Source organism: Chlorocebus sabaeus, chromosome 12, assembly GCF_047675955.1.
Source record: "Chlorocebus sabaeus isolate Y175 chromosome 12, mChlSab1.0.hap1, whole genome shotgun sequence".
NCBI classification, from domain to species: domain Eukaryota; kingdom Metazoa; phylum Chordata; class Mammalia; order Primates; family Cercopithecidae; genus Chlorocebus; species Chlorocebus sabaeus.
The window spans coordinates 83,376,824-83,403,851 of record NC_132915.1 but is presented as its reverse complement, the minus strand read 5'-3'; the positions used below and the strand labels follow the sequence as shown (position 1 = coordinate 83,403,851).

The 27,028-nt window shown below is 42.6% G+C and overlaps 1 protein-coding gene across 2 annotated transcripts; it reads right to left on the bottom strand.

Moving 5' to 3' along the window:
• Window positions 1–6,922: 6,922 nt before the first annotated feature.
• Window positions 6,923–26,969, bottom strand: C12H9orf43 (chromosome 12 C9orf43 homolog). Of its 2 annotated transcripts, XM_007968338.3 has the most exons (14): window positions 26,504–26,969; window positions 24,051–24,250; window positions 23,801–23,936; window positions 17,712–17,769; window positions 15,643–15,743; window positions 14,261–14,297; window positions 13,029–13,201; window positions 12,196–12,346; window positions 11,439–11,496; window positions 11,099–11,169; window positions 10,789–10,876; window positions 8,295–8,371; window positions 7,572–7,635; window positions 6,923–7,357 (listed from the first exon to the last, which is right to left on the bottom strand). In XM_007968338.3, exons 2-14 carry the CDS (start codon window positions 24,199–24,201, stop codon window positions 7,128–7,130), a joined length of 1,395 nt encoding a protein of 464 aa, XP_007966529.1. In that variant the 5' UTR covers window positions 24,202–24,250; window positions 26,504–26,969; the 3' UTR covers window positions 6,923–7,127. The 2 variants fall into 2 exon arrangements, with proteins under 2 accessions (XP_007966529.1, XP_037839786.1); XM_037983858.2 differs by lacking the exons at window positions 23,801–23,936; window positions 24,051–24,250; window positions 26,504–26,969 and adding an exon at window positions 18,251–23,794.
• Between the last annotated feature and the right edge of the window lie 59 nt (window positions 26,970–27,028).

Genomic DNA, 27,028 nt, shown 5'->3' with positions numbered 1-27,028 from the left:
CCCCAGCTCATGGGCAGAGTTCCACGCTGAGAGGCAAGCCAGGAGACCTGTGACTGCTGCCTCTCCCATCTACCAAGCACTCAGAATCTAATATGGGGTGTCACTCAGGAATAAGCACATCACTGTTCCCATGCCCACCACCAGGAATTTGGCTCAGAGATTTCCTCAGATAAAGATATAAGTCACAGAACAGAGAAATTTGGGAAACTCTTAAGTACATGGAAATTAAACAACGCAGTCTTAAACAACCAATGGATTTTTAAAAAATCAAAAGAGAAAATACTTTGAGGTGAATGAAAATGAAGATATATCAAAACTTACAGGATACAGCTAAAACAGTACATAGAGAGATATTTATAGCTGTAAATGACCATATTACAAAAGAAGAAAAGACCTCAAATCCGCAATCTTATACCACCATAAGACTTTGGAAAAGAAGAGCAAATTACACCTAAAGCAAGCAGAAGGAAGGTAATAAAGATTAGAGTGAAAATTAATAAAATCAAGAATTTTTTAAAAAACAGAAAATCAATGAAAACGAAACTGGTTCTTTGAAAAGATAAACAAAATTGACAAACTACCTAACTGACCAAGAAAAAAAGAAAGATGACTCACATTACTAGAACCAGATATAAAAGAGGGGATATTACTACCAACCTTTAAAGGATTAAAAGAAATACTACAAGTAGGCTGGGATTAAAAGAAATACTACAAGTGACTCACGCCTGCAATCTCAGCACTTTCTAGGCCAAGGCGGGTGGATCACCTGAGGTCAGGAGCTCGAGGCCAGCCTGGCCAACGTGGTAAAATCCTGGCTCTACTAAAAATACAAAAATCAGCCGGGCGTGGTGGCAGGTGCCTTCCAGCTACTCGGAAGGCTGAGGCAGGAGAATCACTTGAACTAGGGAGGTGGAGGTTGCAGTGAACCAAGATCATGCCATTGCACTGCAGCCTGGGCAACAAAAGCAAAACTCTGTCTGGAAAAAAAAGAAAAGAAAAGAAAAAGAAATACTACAAGTAAATATATGCTAATAAATTCAACAAGTTAGATGAAATGGACAAATTCCTAGAAACACGCAAACTACAGAAACTGATTCAAGAAGAAATAGGACCAGGTGTGATGGCTCACGCCTGTAATCCAGTACTTTGGGAGGCTAAGGCAGGTAGATCATCTGAGCTCAGGAGTTCAAGACCAGCCTGGGCAATACGAAACCCTGTCTCTACCAAAAATTAGCCAGGCATGGTATGACTCATGCCTGTAGTCCCAGCTACTCAGGAGGCTGAGGTAGGAGGATCACTTTAGCCTGGGAGGTGAAAGTTGCAGTGAGCCAGGATTGTGCCACTGCAGTCCAGCCTGGGTGACAGAGTGAGACCCCATCTCAAAAAAAAAAAAAAAAAAAGAACAACAACAACAACAACAACAAGAACAAGAAATAGGCAATCTGAATAGGGTTATATCAGTAAAGAGATTGAACAAATAATCAAAAAAACTACCCACAAAGAAAAGCCCAGTCCCAGACTGCCTTACTGGTAACTTCTACCAAACATTTAAAGAATTAATACAAGGCCAGGCACAGTGGCTCACACCTGTAATCCCAAAACTCTGTGAGGCCAAGGCAGGCAGTCACTTAAGGAGTTCAAGACTGCCCTGGCAAACATGGAGAAACCCCATCTCTACTAAAAATGTAAAAATAAGCCAGGCATGCTGGTGGGCACCTGTAATCCCAGCTACTCAGGAGGCTGAGGCAGAAGAATCACTTGAACCCAGGAGGCAGAGGTTGCAGTGAGCTGAGACCACACCACTGCACTCCAGCTTGGACAACAGAGCAAGACTCTGTTTCAAAAAAGAAAAGAAAAGAAATAATAATACTACCACTCCTCACAAACTCTTCCAAAAAACTGAAGAGAAAGAAACACTTCTCAACTCCTTCTACGAGGTCCTCGTACCAAAACCAAAGACATCACAAGAAGACTACAATATCTCTTATGACATGGATGCAAAAAAAATCCTAGCAAACTGAATCTAACAACATATAAAAATAACTAGACAACATGATCAAGTAGGATTTATCCCAGGAACACAGATTGGCTTACATTCAAAATTCAATTAATGTAATACACCATCTCAATAGAAGAAAAACCAAAAATACATGATCATCACAATAGATGCAGAAAAAGCATTTACAAAATCCTACGCCTTTTCATGATTAAAACAAACACACACAAAAACAAAAAAACACACAAGCACTCAACAAACTAGGCAAAAAAGGGAACTCAAGGCTGGGTATACCATAGCTCACACCTATAATCCCAACAGTCTGGGAGGCTGAGACAGGAGGATCACTTCAGCCCAGGACTTTGGCAACACCGCAAGACCTTGTCTCTACCAAAAATAAAAATTAAAAAATTAGCCCGGCATGGTGGTGCACCTGTGGTCCTAGCTGAGGTGGGAGGATCACCTCAGCCCAGGAGGTCGAGGTTGCAAGCAGTGAGCTATAATTGTGCCACTGTACTGCAGCCTGGGAAACAGAGTGAGACCCTGTCTCAAAGAGAGAGAGAGAGAGAGAGAGAAAGTAGTGCCAGGCGTGGTGGCTCACACTTGTAATCCCAACACTTTGGGAAGTCAAGGCAATAGGAGCACATGAGCCCAGGAGTTCAAGACCAGCCTGGGCAACAAAGTGAGACCCCATCTCTACAAAAAATACAACAAAGTAGCCAGGCATGGTGGCACACACCTGTAGACCCAGCTACTCAGGAGGCTGAGCTGGGAGGATGACTTGAGCCCTGGGAGTTCAAGGCTGCAGTGAGCCATGATGGTGCCACTGCACTCCTGCCTAGGCAACACAGTCTGTAAAAGAAAGAAAAGAAAAGAAGAAAAGAGGGAACGCAATATAATAAAGGGCTTCTATGAAAAACTCAAAATGAACATCATACTTAATGGTGAAAGACTGAATGCTTTGCCCTAAGATCAAAAATAAAACAAGGATGTCTAATTTCTTCATTTCCATTCAACATTGTACTAGAGGTTCTAACCAGGACAATTAAGCAAGAAAAAGAAATTAGAAGCAGGAAGATTAAAAGGAAAGAAACAAAAACATCTCTATATGCAGATGATATAATCTTGTATATAGAAAATCCTAAGAAGAGCTTCCAGATAGCTGAACACATGGAGATTCCTGAAGGGTGGCTCGCCCAGGGAAAGCATGGAAGCCCCTTTCCCCATACCTCGACCTACACATCTCTTCATCCGTATCCTTTGTAGTATAACAAACCAGCAATTGGGCAGGTGCAGTATTAGCTCCTGCTAGATGAAAGGAATGATAAGCCAAAAACGAGTTGGGCTGCATGTCAGAAGGCATCTTTCTCCACTTTGCCTGCAGGAGCATCACATTAGAAAAACACACTTCATTCATGAAGTGGAAGCCTCAGGACCATGTGACCACCCTAAAGTCACCTTGACATGTTAGGGATGAATTTGGAAGAGGACAATGATGGGGTTTAGGACATGCAACCCCAAAATATGGCACCTTGCCGTTTGAAAACACAGCAGAACCAGGAAGGTCACTCTCATCATTCCCTCCTCTCCCCAAAACAAGTTTCTCATTTTGAGAGGGACCCTCCCTATACCCAAAGGAAAAGAATATCCTTAGCTCTGAAGACACAAGGGACACAAAGAAGAATCTGCACAAACAGGCCTTGCTAAGTTCCCCCAGTTTATTACCATTAGATCATACTCTTTTGTCCTCCAATCACATTTCTCCACAACTATCTACTCTTCATCAAACAGCATAAAAATACCCAGGTTTCCCTGTTTCTTTGTCTTCAACAGGGAGGCTCCCGTGTCATGTAAAACTTATATTAAATAAATGTGTATGTTTTTCTCTTGCTAATCTGTCCTTTGCTATAGATGTCTCCTAGCAATAAGAGAGAAATGTTTCCTCTGTCCCCAACAACACTATCAATAAAGGCAAAACACTCCAAAAAAGAGAAAGAAAATAATAAGAAATCCAATAAAAAACTACCAAAACTAAATAACAAGGTAAGTAATGTTGTGGGATACACGATCAACATGCAAAAATCAGGCAAAGATTATTATTGGCCGCTAAGACCAGAGAAGAGACACCCAGACATTATGGGCCTCCTGATGGAAGAACACAATGCCACCTATGAAATTTTCTTGCCAAAAAAAAAAAAAAAAAAAACCTCGTGAAGCAGTTCAAGCCTCTGGATCTAACAGTTTGCAGGAAATAAAGAGAATGAAGAAATGTGTTCACACCATGAGGATACAACTGGCAAAATCAAGAATGTAGGAATCTACAGACCAAACAACCCAGTTTCTTCAGCAAATAAATTGCAAGGAAAGAAAAAGGAAAAAGGAGAAAGTGGGACCTATAGATTAAAGGATTTTAGGGGCCAGGTGGCTCCCACCTGTAATCCCAGCACTTTGGGAGGCCAAGATGGGAGGATCACTGGAGCCCAGGAGTTTGAAACTAGACTGGGCAACATGGCAAGACCCCATCTCTACAAATAATTCTTTTTAAAATTAGCCAGGTGTGGTGGCGCATGGCTATGGTCCCAACAATTTGGGGCAGGAGGATCACCTTAGCCCAGGAGGTCAAGGCTTCAGTGAGCGGTGATTGTGCCACTGTACCCCAGCCTGGGTAACAGAGTGAGACCCTGTGTCAAAAAGAAAAAAAAAAAAAGAAAGAAATTTTTGAGCATATCAACTAAATACAATTTATGGACCTTATATGGATTCTAGTTTGATGGTATCAACTGTGAAAAGAAATTAGTAATAGAGGGAAATTTGAATTTGCCTGGATATTTGATATTAAACAGCTATGATTAATTTTTGTAGTTATTTTTAACACTTTTCTTTTAGAAGTATATGCTGAAATATTTATGGATAAAATGACCTTTGCTTCAAATAACCTTGTTCAGGATGGGGGTGTATGTATATGAAACAAGATTGGTCATAAATTGATAATTCTTAGGTAATGGACACATGGGAGCTCATTAACTTTTGTATGTTTCCAATTTTCCTGATTAAAAAAAAAATGGAGCCAGCATCCTCGGGACCCACATTAATCAATTATAGAGGAAGACAGACAGCACACCAGGAAGGAGAGGAAGTCAGACTCGGGTTAAATATGATGATGAATAACCTACCATTGTTTCTGGAGAATGAGGTGAGAGAACAGCAGAGTGGAATAATGAAAAGAGCTCTGACCTAGCACTAGGAGAGCCAGATTCCAGCTCAGCCCCACTTCCCAGCTCATGAGCTCAGTCAAGACATATCCCCTCTCTGAGCCTTGCTATCCTTACCTTTAAAATGGGGCTGCAAATTAATGATCTCTATATTGTGTGGTTAAATTCTTCCTCCTTAAAATTTGTCCCAAATGATGGCTCTGGGCAGTCCTAATGTTTTGCAGGACTCAGGATAACTGTACAAAAACAGGTCTACTAACCATGTCTGAACATTTAAAAACTATAAATTAAGCTAACAAATTGTTAAATAAAACATGCTCTAACTTGCTATCTTGATCAGTATACCTTCATGATCTAGAAAGCCAGGTTCATTCAAAATCCACAGATTCCTTGAAGTTCCACACTAACATGCAGCACTAGAAGAACCAGCCCTCACTTCTCATGATCCCATCCTTACTGGGAAAGGCCACAAATGCTGATACGCCAGTCCATCTGCTCAAGCTCTGGACAAATTCCTCTCCAAATACCCTCCTGTTACCCCCCTGAACCCAGGGATAGTCCACTCTTGGGAGGATGGACCCACAAAAGAGGCCTGCAGAAGCCATGGAAGTAGGCAAGAGGCCACTGGGCAGGGAATTCCAGGGTTCCAAATACCAGGAACAAAGTCTAAAAGGGGAGTCACAGACTCCAGCTAGGTATACATTCACTTGGCTCTGCAGATTTCTCTGCCATGAGGGGCAGCACAGCCAGAACACCAGAGGACTTTCTAAAGCACGGGGCCAAGGGCGTTCCTTGCCCAGATCTAAAATACTGAATACATCAAAGTTTCATTATATTATTCTCTTTTCCTTTTACGTAATTTTGAAATTTTTACATTAGGACTAAAACATGAAAAAAAAAAACCCTCCAAAACCAAGTTAGAGATTCCCTGAGACTCTGAAATTCTGAGCCTTTATGAGCATCACTGAAACTTTCCTGGACTCAGTTCCTTAGAAACTAGAGCTTTTCACCGGGCGTGGTGGCTCATGCCTGTAATCCCAGTCCTTTGGAAGGCTGAGGTGGGCGGACCACCTGAAGTCAGGAGTTCGAGACCAGCCTGACCAACATGGAGAAACCCCCGTCTCTACTAAAAATACAAAATTAGCCAGGCATGGTGGCATATGCCTGTAATCCTAGCTACTCGGGAGGCTGAGGCAGGAGAATCGCTTGAACTCGGGAGGTGGAAGTTGCAGTGAGCCAAGATCATGCCATCGCACTCTAGCCTGGGCAACGAGAATGAAACTCCATCCAAAAAAAAAAAAGAAACAAACAAACTAGAGCTTTTGGCTGGGCACAGTGGCTCCTGCCTGTAATCCCAGCACTTTGGGAGGCTGAGGAGGGAGGACTGCTTGAGCCTAGGAGCTTAAGACCAGTGACACAATGAACATTATTTGATAACAATGTAGATCTCATCTCCAAAAGAAACCATTTCTAGGGAATGAGAGAAAAATCTAGGGAGCACCATGGCAGCTCCCATGAGCCAAATTCAGCCTCCTCCAACTGGAAACCTTTCAGAGCTTCAGAGATAAGAGTGACCCAAGAAAACAGATACCAAGAGACATCTTTCCCTTCCTCCTAGAAACAGAAAATGAGTCTTTTAATTGAGAAGCAGTTGTGTTTAATCACCAAAATTATACTGACCCTAATGCAAGAGAAATAATCTAAATTTAAAAGGGCTGGGGATTTTTCTCCTACATTTATTTTAGAGGCAAGTAGAGGTGAATGAAGAAAACTGAATCCCTAAGCTCAGATCTCAGGCCCTGGTAAAGGCTCCAGAGAGCAGAAGCCCCTCTCCTCTTGCCCTTACGTGAAACGTTGCTGCCCTCAGGATACCAACCATCCCACTTTGGAACACGGCTGCCCCAGGGGATGCCTTCAGTCTATTCCTCCAGAGGCTTCTCTGCCTCAGAGTACTGGTTCTCCTCATCCTCATCATCAGTCTCCTGAAGAATCCTCAGTAGTTTGAGCTCAGAGTTCCAGCCTGTTCTAACCATGATTTCCGAAAAGTTAAAGGAGATCTTCTTTTGCCTGGCAGCCTGGGCTTCTAACACAGCTTCCACCGGAGCACTAATGTCCTTGTTAGTGGGTTCTGCTTCATACAATTCAGGACCTAAAAGAAGATGTAGTCATTAATTGCACCTGTAAACTCCTCTCAAATAACTACGACAAATGGAGGACAGAAAAGGAAAAACTGGGATGTTTTTTAGGACTTGTCTGAGATAGGGGAACTGTGCCTTCAGGGAGGTAAACTATCCTGGACAACACAGGTTCAACTCTCCCTATCCTCAGTCACTTACTAAGGTTCCTCTACTTTAGTAACTTACTTTTTACATTGTGGTGGAAATCCACATGGTCACAGTAGTCCATCTTTGGTCTCTCTGTGGAATCCTGAAATTCATCGGGGTATAAGGAAATTTGAATCAAGACTTTAGGAAACTAAAAGGATTTTTCTAAAAGATGCTTTTCTTGAAGAAATTAACATCTAAGATGAGCCAGAGACCCACCTCTTGGGACTGAAGAGAAGCTTGTATCACACGTTCTTTGCCCTCCATGCTATCCAAATGAACCTAGAACCACTCCTTCCCATTTCCTGCAGTCAACTAAGGGCAGATGGCCTCCAAATATGGCTTCCAACTATTCCTTCCATTCCAGTATGCACATGCTGTTCCTCCCATCAAGAGACAGGGCCTATTTCTTCTCTTACTTACTCTGGGACGGACTTGTTTCTTCTTTGGCCAAGAAAATGTGGCAGAAGTAACAATGTTTTAGTTCCAGGCCCATCCCTTAAGAAACTGCTTTCATGAGACTACTATGCTATCAAAACGCCCAAATAAACCACATGCAGAGGCCTCAGGAAGGAAAACCAGCAACTTGGCCAACAGCCTCAGCCCAGCTGCATTAAGTGACCTCAAGCAGGAGAAGAAGAACTATCAGGTCAACCCACAGAATCATTAGAAATAACAAATCACTACGGTTAAGCTTTGGGGTTGTTACACAGTAATAGATAACTGAAACCGGGTCCTAGTAGAGGCCTGGTACATTGTCACCTGTTTCGAGGTGGTTCCTTTTTCCATCTGCTGCTGCTGCTTCATGTCACTGTTCTGACCTGGCAGAGTTCTGTAACCTAGTAACCAAAAAGTCAATTCAATCTTCCTCTTATTGGCATATCATATCCTCTTTTGGGGTTTCTAGGTGACCCCTAGTCTACAAGTGACTCCACATCCAGGAAAAGACATGACCTTGATGGCAGGTAAAAGGTAGTTAGACCTTCTGAGTTTTATTTGAGATTCTGCTCACCTGGGACTGTAACTTTATCTATTACAGAATTAGAGATTACGGTCAAGTGTGTGTTAAAAGACCCAGGATTCCTCCAAGAAACCCTAATCTACCTTTTCACAGAATGTGACTTATCTTACCAGAATGTGACTCATCTTCTTGTGCCATCCCTCATGCACCCACAAACAAAGCAAAAACAAAAACCTCTAGTTTTATGTTTCTTTTGCATCAGCTGCTTCCCCAACTAGTCCGTAAGAAGATTCATTCATTCTTTTCTCAATCTCCCTTTCCCTAAACAAACATCTTCCAAGCTGCCACCTGAGGCATTATGCTAAAATATAGCATTTCCATCGACTCCCTACTAGCACTGGTTCTCACCTTAGCTGTACACTGGGAGAACTGAAGAGCTTCAAAAAACAAACAAACAAACAAAAAACACTGAGGCCTAGTTTCTACCACCAGAAATTCTGATTTAACAGCTGGGATACAGCCTGAGTATTAGAGTTTTAAAAGCTTCTTGGCCGGGCGCAGTGGCTCATGCCTGTAATCCCAAAACTTTTGGAGGCCGAAGTGGGCAGATCACCTGAGGTTGGGAGTTCGAGACCAGCATGACCAACATGGAGAAACTCCATCTCTACTAAAAATACAAAAACTTAGCCAGGCGTGGAGGTGCATGCCTATAATCCCAGCTACCCAGGAGGCTGAGGCAGGAGAATCGCTTGAAACCGGACCCAGAAGGCGGAGGTTGTGGTGAGCCGAGATCGCACATAGCACTCCAGCCTTGGCAACAAGAGCGAAACTCCGTCATAAATACATACATACATACATACATAAAAGCTTCATAATTGGTCTTAGTGTACAGTCAAGGCGGAGCACCACTGGCCTGGATGATAAAGGTCAAATGACTCAGCAGTCCACACAAGCCCCTGCCTACCTCTTTGGCGTGGTAGACCACTCTCCCTTAAATACCCAACCCCACAACCACACTCAACTGCTCAGTGTTTCCTGAGCAGCTATGATCCTCCTAGATGCCTTTGCACAGGCTATTCCCTCTCAAGAGTTATTTTCCATATCAGGAAAACTCCCACACATATTCAAGATCCAATGCAAAAATCATCTCTTCCATAAAGCCTTTCTCAACTTAGTGAGGACTGGCCACTGCTCTAAGAACATGACTCACAGGGGCACCCCAGTCACCCAAGCAAAACTGCTCCTATTGGAGGCATTGGGAAGGGGTACAAAAGGCACCAGAATGGAATTCAGAGTGGTCACCCTAGATGGAGTGCTAACCTTGGATACATCACCTCCTGCCCAGGGTCAAGCCCTGATTCTGTCCACCTCCCATGAGAAGGGCAGGAACCTTCTAACCTTCAGGTTAGAGCAGATCATTGGCATCAGACAACTAAGTGAGATAGGAAGAAAAGCAAGAGGGCAGCATCCTTCTACAGGAAACCTCATCTCAGCCCTCCCAGTGCCCCAGGATTGGAAAGCTCTTTCTGATGATTAAACAGTTGTTTTCATATTAAAGTCAGCAATGTCTAGTCTGAGAAGGGCACAACCATCCTCCAAGATTTGGGGGGATTCTTTTTCCCTCCTCCCATTCTCCACTCAAGTTGAAAAATTTCAGAGGGATAGGGGTAAGTATATGCCTGAGCTCAGACACGATAAGGACTCCAAAAAGGGGAGATGTCCATTCTCGTGTCCAGCATGAGCACTGGAGCAAAAGAACTGCCTGACGAGAATCGTCTCCCTGACTCCTGGATGGAGCTAGACAATGTGTGTGACTTTACCATGAGGCTCTGGAGACTCTCTACCTTGTGGCAGGAAAGTTAGGGGGCCCTGGAGCTCTGCTTCCTTAGAACTCTTTTGGGGTTCTAGTGAGGAGCCCCAGCTCTCCCTGCCTCATTGGACAATGGGCCCTCAGGGTTTTCTCTTCAATAACCTGGGCTTGCTGGTCTCCTGATCCTCAAAGTGCTCTGCCTTTTCTAAGGTAGAACCTGAGGAAAAGATGACTGTGATTCATGTTCATGGTCATCTTTCAAGCCCCCATGTGAAGCAGACATCTGGCCCAGCTTGTTTGTTTAGTAAATTTCTGAAGAAAAGATGGTGCATGAGAGACCAGAGGGACTGAAGCATTCCAAGAAATTCTGAGTGCCTGACAAAGGCAGGTCTCAAAATGACAAGAGCATGGTTAGCTTTTCCAGCCCTCAGATACCTACCCCTCAGGTATCCTATCACCCCCAACCAAGCATATATTCCCCTTACCATAGAGAGGGTCATGAACAGTGGTAACTGGATGTTTATGTGAAGTGCTCTGGCTCCCTGGATCACTCTTGGCTTTCTTTTTAGCCTCCTGAAATCCACATCAGGAGGAACAAATTAGGATTTTTGGAAGTAAAGAAAACCTTTTTCAAAAGAAATCAAAAAGAAGGAATTTAACATCTACAACCAGACAAGAACTTTATATCTATAACCAGATAGAAAACAAGGAGACTCCCACCCTTCACACATCCCTTCCCATTCCAGACTGTAGCTACCTCTCCCAGTCCCAGCAAGCCCCTCACTGCCACTCTACCTGTTTCTTAATAGGTGTTTTCACTTTCCTCTGTTGCTGCTGCTGCTGCCACTGCTGCTGTTTCCTGTAACCTGGGGACCAGAGAGCCAGCTTGATCCTCTTCTAACAGCCCCCTCTCTCCCACTGGAATGCCTGCTGTGCCTTCCTTCACAATGGTGACTCTCCCTGGTAAGGACCAAGTCAGAGGGGCTGCTTCCTGAAACCATTGTTTCCTGAGTTCTACATGTGACCCTGTATGACTGTGGCCACAAATACAACTGAACTGGACCATGTTAAAGTATGAGAAATGTGGGCTAACAGAAAATGGTGCTTAGTGATCCAGCAGCAACAGCAAATCTACCTTCTGTCTTCAGGTTATGTAATTTCTTCAAACGTTCAGGATATCGCAGTGCGGGTCTCTGGAGAAAGAAAAAAGAAAAAGAAAAGCTCTACTGCAGGTCTTTCCTTTTCTCCAAATGTATCCCCCAAATGCGTTTATTCATCCAGTCAACAAGCACATTTTAAGAACCCAGTGTTTTGCAGCATTGTACCAGGGGCTACGGAGGAAGGGAAAAGGTGTGGGGAACAAAGTGCAGAAGAAACAGAGAACATGGCCAGGCACGGTGGCTCATGCCTATAATCCCAGCACTTTGGGAGGCTGAGGTGGGCAGATCACCTGAGCTCAGCAGTTCGAAACCAGCCTAGGCAACATAGTGAGACCCTGTCTCTACAAAAACTTAAAAATTAGCCAGCCATGGTGGTGCATGCCTGTAGTCCCAGCTACTCTGGAGGCTGAGGTGGGAGGACGGCTTCATCCCAGAATGTCAAGGCTGCAGTGAGCCATGATCAACCACTGCACTCCACCCTGGGTGACAGAGTGAGACCCAGTCTCTCAAAAAAGAAAAGAAAAAAAAGAAAGAAATAGAGAACATTGCTCTCTCAACACTTCCCCCTTGACTGACTTTTACCTACATAGAGCCCAGCCTTCTGTGGGGCTTGGGTTCAGAGTGGAAAGGAAGAAGAGAGATAAGGAATAGAATGTCAGCTCTTCCAGATTTGAGGAGAGATGGGTTTGAATTTTCACATAGGCTTCTTCCCTACTGCTTCCTTGCTCTTACTTCCAGGGTGAGGCGGTGTATAGACAGAAACATTTTAGAAGAAATCGCACTGTCAGGTCGGTTCCTTTCCAAGGGAAGATTCTTTTTCATCATGGCCAATTTTATCTTCATCTCCAGACAGGGCATGGTTTGCTTTCTATCTGGCAAAAGTCTGAAGGGGACAGAGGACAGCCAGACAGTCAGCAACAGCTCTTCCTAGAAAGCATGACTGAGGAGAAAGAGATGTAAAGGGCTCCAAGAAATCTCCACTTTGGGTCTGAAAAGGCCTGTACCAACAAGTGCTCATACGGTAACACCTTTCTGATGCAACTACGATCATCATGGCTGCACATACCCAGCGCTGATTCTATGTCAGGCTCATGTGCTTTGTAACACTGAATCCTTACAACACCTGAGAACAGATATTATTTCCACTTTGCAAATGAGGAAAATGAAGTTTTAAGAGGCTAAATACATTACCAAAATTCACATAGCCAGTTAAGTTTCAATGTAAAATTCAAAGGTCATCTCACTGCAGACCACACATTCTGCCTACCACTTATTCATAATTCACCTATAAAAAGAAGAGAGTGACGGTGCCTACCTCCTAGTCGAAATTTAAATGAAAGTACATGTGATGTGCCTAGCACAGGGCTGGGCAAACGGTAAGTGTGATAAATAGTGGTGGTTATGATGGTCATCCCTGCCTGTTGGTAAGTCTAAGAGTTCAGTAAACAAGTTGGGGTGATTGTTTTCTCCCAGCCCTACTCAGAAAAAGCACACCATTTAGACCCATCTCAGCTTCAGTGAAAAGCAGGTGCTCTGGCTCTCCCACAGACATACATGATACTTACTCCTTCAGTAGATCCTGAGGTAATGCTTCGGATTGAGCCCAGAGAGGTAGGAAATCTGAACTGAATTGTTTAGACAATTGCACTGGGGTTGGGGGAGGCACAGTCATCCCTGGAGTTCCTACTCGTGTTTCTGCGGACTGATTTTCGGAGAGACCCAGAAATGACTTGCTTTTCTGGAAGAGAAACAATGGAAAGAATTCTCCAAAGCGGTCTTTTTGAGCCTAGTCCTTTCCATCAACATTCTTGCCTCTCAACACTACCCTGGCATGTACTCCAGCCACGCTTGCCTCCTCTAAATGATGAAGGCCACCTCATGTTTCCCTCTCAAGCTCCCAACTCTATTGTTGTATACTGATCACACAGGGATTCGTTGTTTTGTTTCATTTTCCCAAAAGGTCATTCATTTCTTCACTCAACAAACTGAACAAAAATTTATTGTCTAATTGTGTGTCAGGCACAGGGCTAGGGATGGGGATTCACCAATGAACAAAATGAACCAAGACACTACTCTCATGGACATAGAAGTCTTACAGTGACTTATCCAAGGTCACATTTACCCATAAATGGTACACTTAGAATTAGCCCAGGTCTTATAACTCCTAGTCCATTGAAATTCTATCTCATCACATTGGAGATTAGTTTTTAATTGACCAAAAACTCCCCTGAATACACAACAGTTCCTCCTATTATCTCAAGGTGCTCTTCATCTCCCTACAGGGAGGAGACAGAGAAAAGGAGTCTCTGAATAGAGAATGGTTTGGTTAATTATTCCTAAAGAAGGGTTTTCTTTTCTTTTTTTTTTTTTTTTTTTTTTTTTGAGACGGAGTCTTGCTCTGTCACCCAGGCTGGAGTGCAGTGGCCGGATCTCAGCTCACTGCAAGCTCCGCCTCCCGGGTCTATGCCATTCTCCTGCCTCAGCCTCCTGAGTAGCTGAGACTACAGGCACCCGCCACCTCACTTGGCTAGTTTTTTGTATTTTTTTTTAGTAGAGACGGGGTTTCACCGTGTTAGCCAGGCTGGTCTTGATCTGCTGACCTCGTGATCCGCCCGTCTCGGCCTCCCAAAGTGCTGGGATTACAGGCTTGAGCCACCGCACCCGGCCAAGAAGGGTTTTCTTTAGCAGATTTGGATCATTTCAGGAAAGAATGGGGGTAAGGTGGAGGAGACCTGAAAGGAAAACAAAACTCTACATAGCAATATTATAAAGATTTGCACAAAAACATCAAACTCACCACTGTCAAGTTCTTCCTTTTCTTCTTCCCATGCTGGCTGGAGAAAAACAAAACAAAACAAAACATGCTTCTCAACTGGACTTGAAATAAGAATAAGCACAGCTTATTCCCAGATATCTTAAACAGAAGCTCCAAGGATATTTGTGAATGATGACCACAAAGATTCCTATCTTTGATCAGTACTTGAAGATAGCTGGTTGGGAGCCCAGCAGTACCTGCTGCCCAAGCACCTTCTGCTAAAAAGACCCCCCATCCTCCTATCTAAATTAGGTTTCCCATTAATCTCTCAGGCAATCCAGTTATCTGCTTTCATAGTATGAATCCAAATTAGAAATGATATATGTAGGTGTGGTTATGTCTGTAATGGCTGACTCGCCCTGACAAGGCTCCAACAGGACAGGGACCAAATCTATTTGGTTCACCAAATCCTCGCTACTTGACACAGAGAGGTTTCGTAAGAAGTATTTTTTGCTCTGTCTTCTTCCTCCTTGCCTGGGACATGGATATGATAGTGGAAGCTCTAGTAGCCAACTTATACCTTAAAAGCACCCATGAAACTCCTTAGAAGTTGGAATTCATGGGCTAAGGAGATGGCCCAAAAAGCTAGAAGGAGCCCCGGTTTCTGATTATCTCATGAAGCTCACATGCCCTAGCCTGCCTACTTCTGAGCTTCTTTCACATGAAAGGAAATAAACCCTTAGGGTTGTGTTTCATTTGTTTATACCATATATACACACACACAAATGCATACATATATAGAGAGAAGCACTCATAGCATTATTTTTTAAAAAGAAAAACAAAATGAAATAAAAAGAAATTCTTAAGTTTCATCATCTCTAAATGTCACTTAAGAACCTGAAAGCCTCAAGGATCAGGAAAGAAGAACCAAACACTTTCCTGATGGTTGTCAATATTAGCAAGCCTTTGGGCCTTCACCAAATGATCTTTGTCACACTCTGTTTTGTACACAAGTCCTACATGCTATTGCTTTTGTACACTGTACTAGGCCCTGGGGTTGAGATCAGAGATTCACATGCTTCACTGAGAACTTTTTCACTTGTTGCAAGTGGTTAACCAGAAAAACTAAGAGAGAGCATTTATTTCTTAGTCAAGCCTTACAAGTAAGTTGAGCCTTATCTTGTATGCTATTTACTGCCATGTGAAATTTGATATGGAGAAATCCCACAGCATGAATCTCAAAATGCATTACGTTAAAATTCCAGTGTAGCAAAAGGCAGATAAAAAAGACCACGACCTTCTCTGCTTGGCCTCCTGCTACTTGCAATGAGCTGGCTAAAAGGAAGATCACAAAAAGGAGGCCTGCATAAGACATCAGAGATTTATAGAGTCAAAGGCCTCTGAGTTCCAGATATGATACTCACCTCCCATGTATCTCTGTTTCTTCTGGGATCCACAATACAACCATATTTCTAACATCTTCAGGGCAGGGAAGTTGCGTCTCATTCAAATTCAACACTGGAAGCTAAGAGAAAGATATAAAGCCTATGTATGGCTTGAGGTGCTAAACTCCTGTATCAGATTAAGGATATGCTAAGCAAAGAGTTTGGTGGCACAGAAGATGATTTTAAGTTTCCCATCTCCAAGACATCTTCATAATATTCTCCCCCCCCCCAAAAAAAAAAAAAACCGGCCTCCTCCATCACATATCAGTATAGGTATCTGCAAGAGTTAGTATTAATAAGCAAATAATCTCCCCTGCTTCCCTGTGCCATTAGGGTAGCATTTAGCACCTCACAATCCAATCCCATATGAGGGTGCCCTGGGGCTTGCCTACAGGAACACTACTTATCCTGCCTACTCCACGCCAAAGACTTAGATCCTGCAGACATTACAATCTGCAGCTTGGGAGCAGAAAGAGAACTGATAGAAACAGAAGCAAGGTGTTTTACAGTCTGACTACAATTATAGGCATCTATATAAAAGTCAAAGGCTAACTCTTCTCACATTTAGCTATTTAGGATCCTAGAACACTAGTGCTCAAGGAAACCTTGTAAATCACCTAGTTCATATTCCTGGTAAGATACACATACGAAAAAACTATTCAAAATAAGGTTGTCCCTGTGAAGACGAACTGATGGACTTGGAAGTAATAGGAGAGATTCCTTTTCATTATAAACCTTTTAATGCTTTTTGAAGTTAAAAATCATGTTCATACATTATCTCTCCAAATAATTAACTTAAAATAATTTAATCTAGGCCAGGCATGACAACTCATGCACTTTGGTAGACCAAGGTAGGAGGATTGCTTGAGGCTGGGAGTTTGAGACCAGCCCGGGAAACATAGTGAGACCTTGTTCCTACAAAAAGTTTTTAATTAGCCAAGTGTGGTGCTGTGTGCCTACAGTCCCAGTTACTCAGGGGTCTGAGGCAGGAGGATGGCTTGAACCCAGGAATTTGAGGCTACAGTGAGCCATGGTCATACCACTGCACTCCAGCCTGGGTGACAGAGCAAGACTCTGTCTCTTAAAATAATAATAATCATTATTATTGTTGTTGTTATTATTTAATCTAATCCTCTTGTTCTAAAGAAGTCAAAGAGGTAAAGTGATTAGTCAATTTGTCCATTCAAAGCCATCTACCATCGCAGTTCCTTATACTCTCCATTACACATAATATTGAAAAGTGAAGCATCTCATGAAAAAAATAAAAGGCATCCAGTAGGACTGCAAAGAATAGTAAATCTCTCTTTACCATAGTTAAGTAGGAGGGATTTTTCTTTCTAAAGTTCTAATTTAGCTCTACCCCTAACTAGCTGTATGCTTTAGCAAATCACTTCCCAACTGAGTTTCCTCACCTGTAAGATATATAAGATAGACTGGGGTCTATCAAACCATTGTAGTGTTCTTCAAACTGCAATTGCCAACTATTCATAGGTCATAAAATCAAGTTTTTTGAATCACAGACCATATTGTTTAAAAACGAAATAGAATAAAACAGAATAGGACAGAAAATATTAGAGTACATCACTCATAGTTAGGTAAGGATTGTTCCACGATTTTTTTTTTTTTTTTTGTAAAATCTATTTCTTACTGTTGATCATAAGCTGAACAGTTTGTAAGTTATCAGATTAGATGACCTTAAGACCTATTTGGGTGTGACATTCCAGCATTCCAGTTTCCCTGATTATGAGATGACAGTATTTACTGAGTAGCTGAACATGTTCTATGCAGAAAAGAGACAGAAAATTCTCACCTACACCAAACCTATACAAATCAATCCCACTGACTTCTAGGATTTCTGAAAACAATATGGCATGTAGATAGCACAGAGTCTAGCATATAGCAAGGACCCAATATTAGATGGTTACTATCAACATTACTATTCAGATTATAGTCCTCCTGAGGAATAAATTCAAATAAAGGCAGAATAGTTTATTTCCACTAGTAAAGAAAAATTGTTGAGCAAGTACCTTTTAAAATCTGTGACTTACTTTGGGAAGTCTATTAGTACAGTTGATCAAACTTTTGTCAGGTAAACCCTTCGGAGGCCTAAAAAATGAGTTCCACACATAAAACAGAAACACAAAACACTTATTGGAATGATAAACTTAGTGCTAAGAGGAAACCCTTCTACTTATCTACAGAAAACCTTGGGCTTTATGCTTACCAAACGAGTGTAGGGTCTCACCATATCTTTAAGTTTGGTTTGTTTTTCCTGGAACAGCTCCTAAACAGACATTGCACACTGCAAACACTTCACAACTATTTGTTCCATCAAACAGAATTCATAGCCTACTCTTCTCTCCAGCTAGAGACAGTCATATCACCATCAATAAAAGTTTAAGTACTTTGAGATAGATGCTCAAAATATAAAATAACATAAAATATAAAATAAATAATAAACAAATAAAATTTAAAAATTTATTATAAAATAAACAAAATGCAGTATACACATACAATAGAATACCATTCAGCTTTTAAAAGTCATGAAATTCTGATACAGTAGTCCTTTATTCATGGTTTCACTTACCCGCAGTCAACTATGGTCTGAAAATAGATGAGCACCTGTAAGTAAGGTATTTTGAGAGAGAGAGAGAGAGAGAGACCACAAGAGACCATATTCACACCATGAGTTTTTATCACAGTATATTATAAGTGTTCTATCTTATTGTTGTTAATCTCTCAGTGTGCCTAACTTATAAATTAAACTTTACTATAAGCACGTATGTATATGTAAAAACATAGTAAATATAGGGTTTGGTACTATTCACAGTTTCAGGCATCCACTGGGAGTCTGAGAATACATTTCCTGCAAATAAGGGGGGACTACAGTATATACTACAACACTGGAAACATTATACTAAGTGAAATAAGCCAGACACAAAAGGACAAATGTTGTGTGATTCCACTTATATGAGGTACTTAGAACAGTAAAGTTCATAAAGACAGAAAACAGAATAGAGATTACCAGAGGGTGGGAAGAGGAGGGAATGGGGAGTTGCCGTTAATGGATACAGTTTTTGTTTGACATGATGAAAAAATTTCGGAAATGGATAGTGGTGATGGATGTACAACATTGTGAATGTACTTAATGCCAATGAATTGTACACTTAAAAATGGCTAAAATGGTCAATTCTTGTTATGTATATATTTACCACAGTAAAAAACTCATATCCTTATATTTTCAAATCACTTGCTATTTTTCCTATTTGTTAAAAGACATGTTACATACATGGATGAATGAATAATGTCAAGGGGTAAATGAAAACGACCTTTAGGAATGATAGTAAGATGAGTTTAAAAACAATAAAAAGATAAAGACCTAACACTCAGCCTGCTTTATGAAGTTCTACACGACACAGACACCTGCTTCCTGTTTCTACTGCAGCTCCCCAGCCTCATCTCTGACCACTCTTCCATTCCTGCTCTATGTTCTAGGCACAGTGAACTATTTTCCTGATACAGATAGAATTTCCTCTTGCCTCCAAGCCTTTGGATATGCTATTCCTATGGTTTAGAAATGTCTTCCTGCCAACCTCCCACCTACAACCCCCATTTCACTAGACTGCTCAGACTTCCAGTCTAGGCACAGATGCTACTTACACAGAAGACAGTGCCCTGGTTTGGGAACCCTTTCTGGTGTTCCCACACACCAGGGAGCACTCCTCTCATGACACTCATCATACGACCTGCTTATTTCTTTGCCTCCCCAACTAGGCTGAAAGTCCCTTGAGGGTAAAGACTGTATGTTGTTACTGTTGTATCCCCAGCATTCGCCGCAGTGGCCCCCACTAACATACAGTTGTGAATTGAATGACTAAACAAATGTCATGGCCCCTGCTTTCAAAGGGCCTAAAATCCAGCTGGACTTAGGAGATAAACATATAAATATCAATAAGCATGTCAGGGACTCTAAGTACTAGGGGTAGTTTGGAAGAGAGAATATCAGAGGCTAATGGGAAATGAGAAAACTCAACCTTGACAGAAGAAAAGGACCATATTCTCTCAGTCAACAAATACTTATTATGTTTCCACTATATGCCATGCATTATTGAAGACATAGGAGACAGAGCAGCCAACAAAAGAAACATACGGTCCCTGCTCTTGTAGGGACTGACATTCTCATGAGAGGCGGCAAACAAATCAATAAAAATCATTTCAGATCAGAAGAACTGAAGAAAAAGGATGCTTGGTTAAATGATGATGAGGGTGTAAGGAAATTTTCAATAGACTGGTCGAGGAAGACTTCTGTGAAAAAGCAACATTTAAGCTTAAACTCAAGGACCGACAGGAATTAGCTGGAAGGATCTAGGGCAGTATATCTCAACGAGGGGGCAATTTTGCCCCCAGGGGACATCTGGTAATGTCTGGAGGCATTTCTGGTTGTCATTACTGGAGGCAGGGTACTATTAGTATTCAGTGGGTAGAAGCTAGGGAAGTAGCTAAAATCAGATAATGCACAAGACAGCCCCAAAGGACAAAGAATTATCTGGTCCAAAATGTCAATAGTGTTTTGTTCTTTTTTTTTTAAAAAAAAAAAAAAAAAAAGAGGAAAAGTGTTCTACTCAGGGGAAACAGTAGGGGCATAAGCCCTGGGGTGGAAGGTGTGGCATAGATGAGGAATTGAAAGAGCAGTGTGGCCTGAGCCTATTCAACAAGGAAGGGAGAAGTGCGAGATGAGGTCCAGTAGGAAGGCCAGATAAGGCCAGGCCAGGGACTTAATGAAGTGACAGGAGGGAGGAAGGCCTTTACAGTTAAGGAAACTGCATGACAGAAAAGCACAATCAGAAAACCAGTCTCGCACAGAGGAAAAGTTGGTGTTCAAGAAGAGAGGACTCTGATTAGAGAAGCCAGACAGTAAAGAGAGAGGCCATCAGTCCAGAGTTGGGAGGTTTGAGTCTGTTCTCTAGTAAACAAAGTGCTGATAAAGGGGCTTTTCGAGCAAGGAAATGAACAAAGCAGTATTTTTGGAAGATTAATCTGTTGGCCATATGTAAAATAGCTTCGAGGAGAAAAGGCAGAGAAGCCAGTTCAGAAGCCACTGCAAACATCCATCATGTCATGAGGGACTGGTCTCCGACAGAGAGTGTAAAGCAGAAAGCAAGACACACTGAAGGAAGAAGATGTGGAAACAGGGAACTGACTAGAGGAGGCAGCTCTCTCACAGCTCTGCGCTATACACGGAGGGCATGGCAGGGGTGGAGTGTGTCCCTGAGTGTGAATGTGAAGCACATCATAGGTCCTGACTGAGAAACACCACTATTTAACCAAAATTCAAGTCCTAGAGAACATGAAAGTAGTCATGCCTCTTCCTATACCATTGTTAGCCAAAGAGAAATCATCAGGGGCTACTTAAATGGAACAGGAGAAAAGAAATTACTATAAGAGCCATCACTGGTGCTTTGATTCCAGGTAACAAAGTCTTTGAATTTTTTAAGTCTAAGCCTTCCACAGATACCTGTCCCTTAGTTTCGTGTATCAGCAAGCACTCATTGGGTACATAGACATTGTAGGAGACTCAAGAAAAGAAAAAAAAAAGCCACAGCTTTTTCCTTTAGGAGCTTACAAATAGTTTCACACCTAAAAATAAAATATTATTATAGAAAGACAGCGGCTGGGCATGATGGTTACAAATAGTTTCATACCTAAAAACAAAATATCCATACCGGGCATGGAGCTTACAAATAGTTTCATACCTAAAAATAAAATATCATTATAGAAAGACAGGGGCCGGGCATGGTGGCTCACGCCTGTAATCCCAACACTTTGGGATTACAGAATAACCCCAACACTCTGGGATTACAGAATAACCCCTTTATGTTATTCATTCATCCATGCATGTAATATGTCTTTTAAAAAATAAGAAAAATAGCAAGTGATATGAAAATATAAGGATATGAGTTTTTTACTGTGGTAAATACACACATAACACAAATCGACCATTTTAACCATTTTTAAGTGTACAATTTATTTGAGCTCACAAGTTCAAGACCAGCCTGGGCAACATGGCGAAACCCTATCTATACAAAAAAATCCAAAAATTAGCTGGGTGTGGTGGTGCGTGCCTGTGGTCCCAGCTACTTAGGAGGCTGAGGCTGGAGAATCACTCGAACCCAGGAGGTGGAGGTTGCAGTGAGCAAGTTCGTGCCACTGTACTCCAGCCTAGGTGACAAAGTAAGACGCTATTCCCCACCAACAAAAAAAAAAGAAATAGAAAGACAGGGTTGGACATGGTGGCTCACACCTGTAATCCTAGCATTTTGGGAGGCTGAGGCGGGTGGATCACTTGAGGTCAGGAGTTTGAGACCAGCGTGGACAACATGGTGAAACTCCGTCTCTACTAAAAATATAAAAATCAGCCAGGCATGGTGGTATATGCCTGTAATTCCAGATACTCGGGAGGCTGAGGTATGAGAATTGCTTGAACGTGGGAGGCAGAGGTCATGCCATTGCACTCCAGCCTGGATGACACAGTGAGACTCTTGTCTCAAAAAAAAAAAAAAAAAGGGCCGGGCGTGGTAGCTCAAGCCTGTAATCCCAGCACTTTGGGAGGCTGAGACGGGCGGATCACGAGGTCAGGAGATCGAGACCATCCTGGCTAACATGATGAAACCCCGTCTCTACTAAAAAATACAAAAAACACTGGCCGGGCGAGGTGGCGGGCACCTGTAGTCCCAGCTACTCGGGAGGCTGAGGCAGGAGAATGGCGTAAACCCGGGAGGCGGAGCTTGCAGTGAGCTGAGATCCCGCCACTACGCTCCAGACTGGGTGACAGAGCGAGACTCCGTCTCAAAAAAAAAAGAAAGAAAAAAGAAAGATGGCATATATGGACAGTTTTCTGATCTACAGATGCTGATAAGACTGGCTGAATTGTGTCCTCCCAAAAATCGTCTGTTAAAATCCCAATTAGTACTTCAGAATTTGACTGTATTTGGAGATATGGTTTTTTAAAAAGTTATTAAGGGCCAGGCGCAGTGGCTCACGCCTGTAATCCCAGCACTGTGGGAGGCCAAGACGGATGGGTTGCCTGAGGACAGGAGTTCGAGACCAGCCTGGCCAACATGGTGAAACCCTGTCTCTACTAAAAATACAAAAAAATTAGCCAGGCGTGGTGGTGTGCGCCTGTAATCCCAGCTACTCGGGAGGCTGAGGCAGGGGAATTGCTTGAAGCAGGGAGGCGGAGGTTGCAGTGAGCTGAGATCAGGCCACTGTACTCTAGCCTGGGTGACAGAGCAAGACTCCATCTCAAAAAAAAAAAAAAAAAGAAGTTATTAAAGTAAAAATGAAGTCACATGGGGGGCCCCAACCCAGTAAGACTGGTGTCCTTGTAAGAAGAAATTAAGACACAGAAGTGTAGAGGGAAGACCATGTTAACACATAGGGAGAGGGGCTCGGTACGGTGTGTCATGCCTGTAATCCCAACAATTTGGGAGGCCAAGGCAGGAGGATCACTTGAGGGCAGGAGTTCAAGACCAGCCCAGGCAACAAAGCAAGACCTCATCTCTAATAAAAGCAAAAAACAAAAAAATTAACCAGGCACGATGATGCACACTTGCAGTCATAGCTACTTGGGAGGCTGAAGTGGGAGGATCGCTTGAGCCCAGAAAGTTGAGGCTGCAGTGAGCTATGATCACACCATTTTACTCTAGTCCAGCCTGTGTGACAGGGTAAGACCCTGGCTCAAAAAAAGTAAATAAATAAAAAGGACACAGGGAACAAAAAATTACCATCTACAAACCAAGAGTGGTCTCAAAAGCAAACAATCTTGGCAACACCTTGATAATGGACTTCTAGCCTCAAGAATTATAAGAAAATAATTTTGTTGTTTAAGCCTCCCAGTCTGTGGTACTTTGTTATGACAGCCCTTCCAAACCAATATACCTCCCAAATTAACCAATTCCTAGAGCACAAGCAGGAAGTGTTTCTTTCTGTCTCCCACTGCCTATTCAGCACTTCTTTAACCAAATTGGTATTTTGTTTTTAATCTGGCTTTCTCAAAGTATACTACATGGATAAGGAAAATCATAAGCCAGAATTTTGAGACAATAGGCTGTTAAAGGAAGATTCCATCATAATTTACCTGCCATGAAATTTGGAGTAAAACTTTGAACTCCGAGACAATAAAGAACGGGCCTTAGTAACGGTACATTCTGGTAGATGACGAGGTGCAAAGCAGGAATCCGAGATGTTTACCACGGTGAGCACTGGGAGTTTATCTGAGAAAGCAGACCAGAAGAAAACATGTTAACATGCTGCCTGGAGAAAGGAAGTCACATACATAAATACATCAAGGACCTCGTGAGGGAGAGGACAGAAGCTGCCTAATTCACCTTCAGCATCCAGGGGAGTTTTGCAGGTTGAGCCAAGGATTCGAGGATGGCCCCTCTCAATGCGGCGGATAGTTGCCCAGCATTGTGGGTGCTGACAAACAGCAAAGCCACAGGTGGTTTCATCCCACTGGCTCTCATCTGGCAAGTCCATACCTAGAAATGGTTTAGGCCAAAGGCCAACCCTGCAGCATTCTAGTCCTCTGGAAAATCAACAACCACATAATTAGGGAGTATTATACATTAGCCATACGGTCCAGATCTTAATTTGAACTCAAAGTATAAAATATTTCTGTTGAACCTATACAGGTAAATGATGGCCACAAAATAGTTAAAGACTGGATAACAAACAAGTATGAAAATATCTCAGCATGAGGTAGAATGGCAAGAGTTTGAGAACAGAATGACTTCAGGTCTCCTAATTGGCTATTTAATAGCTGAGTGACCTGGGACTTAACCAGTCTGAGCCTGTTGACTTCACTGTAAAATGAGGATAAGTTTATTTCACAGGGTCATTACAAAAATTAGTTACTGAATATTAAAAGCCTGGCATATTGTTCCAAATAAATATTTGCATCCTTTCCTTTTCCCCTTTGTTAGTCATCAGGGAGAAGATGCCACCATCGCCAAAAAGCATTATCAAATTATGACCAAAGTAGTCACAGAAGTGTCTCAGAAGGCCCAAACTCCTGGAAGACACGTTTCATTTTTCAATGTGCTTCAGTTCCCACGCAGGCAGATAAAATACCCACCAGCAATGAATGTGTTTGCTCAAATAGCAAATCACTAGACACTCCTAGTTGCATCAGAGGCCATTAGCTTTTCATTTACTGGCCATATGGCCTTGGACAAGTGACTTCACACCTCTCTCTCAAGTAGGGGGAGGGGTTCTGACTTGGTGTCTCAGGTCTGTAATCACAGCACTTTGGTAGGCCAAGATGAGTTACCCCCTCTCTACAAAAAAATAATAAATAAATAAAATAAGCAGAAGGAGGGGAATCCCTAAGTAGGACTGCAGAAGTATTAAATGAGATAATGTACTTTTACGCATGGGAGGTGCTCAATAAATATTATCATCTTTTCCTTTCTAGAGGTGTTTTAGGCAATCAATAACTACTACCATATCCCTAAGAACTTTTTAAGGACAGCGCCCATTTCTTTCTATTATTCAACACATTTATTGATTACTAAATATGTGAGGGGACCTGCTTCGGACATGAACAGTAATAAACAAACTCCCTGTTCTAACCAGTTTATAATTTAGATCAAAGATCTACCAGCCTAGGATTGCACCTGGCCTATGACTTGTTTTGTCTGGCTGGCACTTTGAACCAATTTTAAAACTGAAATAGCCCACAGTGTCCAGATTTCTGATTCCTTTTAGGGACCAAAATACTTGACAATACTGAGCCCAATTCCAGCTGAACTGCAACTGATTAGCGCTGAGCAGCCCTGACGTTTTCAGCCAGGTCTGTTCTATCTAAGCGGAGTTCCCCCACCAGACCTTATGGTCTCTAATAGAAGCACTTTCAGTTGCCACTTATCATAGCATTTGCTCTTTTGTTTTAAAATATTTCCCTGTAAACAGGCTTCTATCGAAAGCAGGAAAACTAAATGGCGACTTGAGACTTCCCTTTTGAAGGGAAAAAAGCAGCATTAATTCTCAGTAGGAGGCCGGGCGCGGGGGCTCACGCCTGTAATCTCAGCACTTTCCGAGGCCGAGGGCAAATCACTTGAGCCCTGGAGTTCGAGACCAGCCTGGGCAACATGGCGAAACCCTGTCTCTACGAAAAATACAAAAAAATTAGATGGGTGTGATGGAACGTACCTGTAGCCCCAGCTATTTAGGGGGGCTGAGGTGGGAGGATCACCTGAGCCCAGGAGGTCGAGGCTGCAGTGAGCCGAGACCGCCTCACTGCACTCCAGCCTGGGGGACAGAGATCCTGTCAAAAATACATACATACATACATACATACATACAAACAAATCAGTGGGAGTGAGAATTTCCACAAACATAATATAAAAATAACTTAAAAACAACTTAAAACGCCATTGCAAAACCTTGAGAATGATTTTAACTGGAAAAGAGGTATGATGAACAATTTAACTGAAAAATAAATACAATTTTAACATGGTTTGTTTTTGAAAGCGAATGTAATGTTGCATTCTTCTTACAATGATTTTAACTGGAAAAGAGGTATGATGAACAATTTAACTGAAAAATAAATACAATTTTAACACGGTTTGTTTTTGAAAGCGAATGTAATGTTGCATTCTTCTTACAATGAAAAGGCTGCTTCTCGCCCTTTCGTTACCTGCCCAGCCCGAATAGACTCCTGAGACCTAATCAGGCGCATCTCTATATGGCCAACATTATCCCCGGGCTACATAAATAGTTCACGTTAAAAACAAACAACAACTACAACAAAAATCTAAATAACACTCAGTTTTAGTACCATTATTACAAAGCTGTGAGGGGCGAAAAGATTAAAAATGAACATCAACTTCGGTAGAGATGGAAAAAGATTGCCCGCTCCATTCCAGGAAAGAAAAAAAAAAGTGGGAGAATCTGATCACGACCGGCTGAGGTCCCGTAAGAGCAAAGTGGATTCCAAACCGCTTAGGGTTGCTAAAAGAAGTGGTAAAACGCGGCCCCTTGCGGCGCGGTGAGGAGATTAACGGACCCGGCCGGCCACACCCTGCCTCCGGTCCTAAAGGGACCCGCCCAGCCGCGTTAGCCACGCCTCCGTCTCCCACACGCTACGCCCGGCTGCACCGTCGCCAAGCAGCGGCGCAGAGCACCATGGAAAACGGACGGAAACTCCATTGAGCCATAATAAGCTGGTGAGAAGGTTCCCGACGCTGCGATGGCGAGAGGCAGAGAAACGGACCTGGGGAGGGGCGTGCGGGGTGGGGTGGGGTTGGATGGAAGCCTCGGCGGGCCAAAACCACTGCGGCTTCAAAATCCGGATGCGCCGGTA

What these genes read in the sequence shown, in the direction of transcription:
- C12H9orf43 (XM_007968338.3), bottom strand. Translation starts at nt 24,201, where the DNA reads ATGGACTTGCCAGATGAGAGCCAGTGGGATGAAACCACCTGTGGCTTT. An exon ending in GAAACAGAGATACATGGGAG is followed by an intron (nt 14,298 to 15,642) that starts GTGAGTATCATA and finishes GTTTTTCTCCAG; the next exon opens with CCAGCATGGGAAGAAGAAAA. An exon ending in ACATAACCTGAAGACAGAAG is followed by an intron (nt 11,170 to 11,438) that starts GTAGATTTGCTG and finishes TCTGGTCCCCAG; the next exon opens with GTTACAGGAAACAGCAGCAG.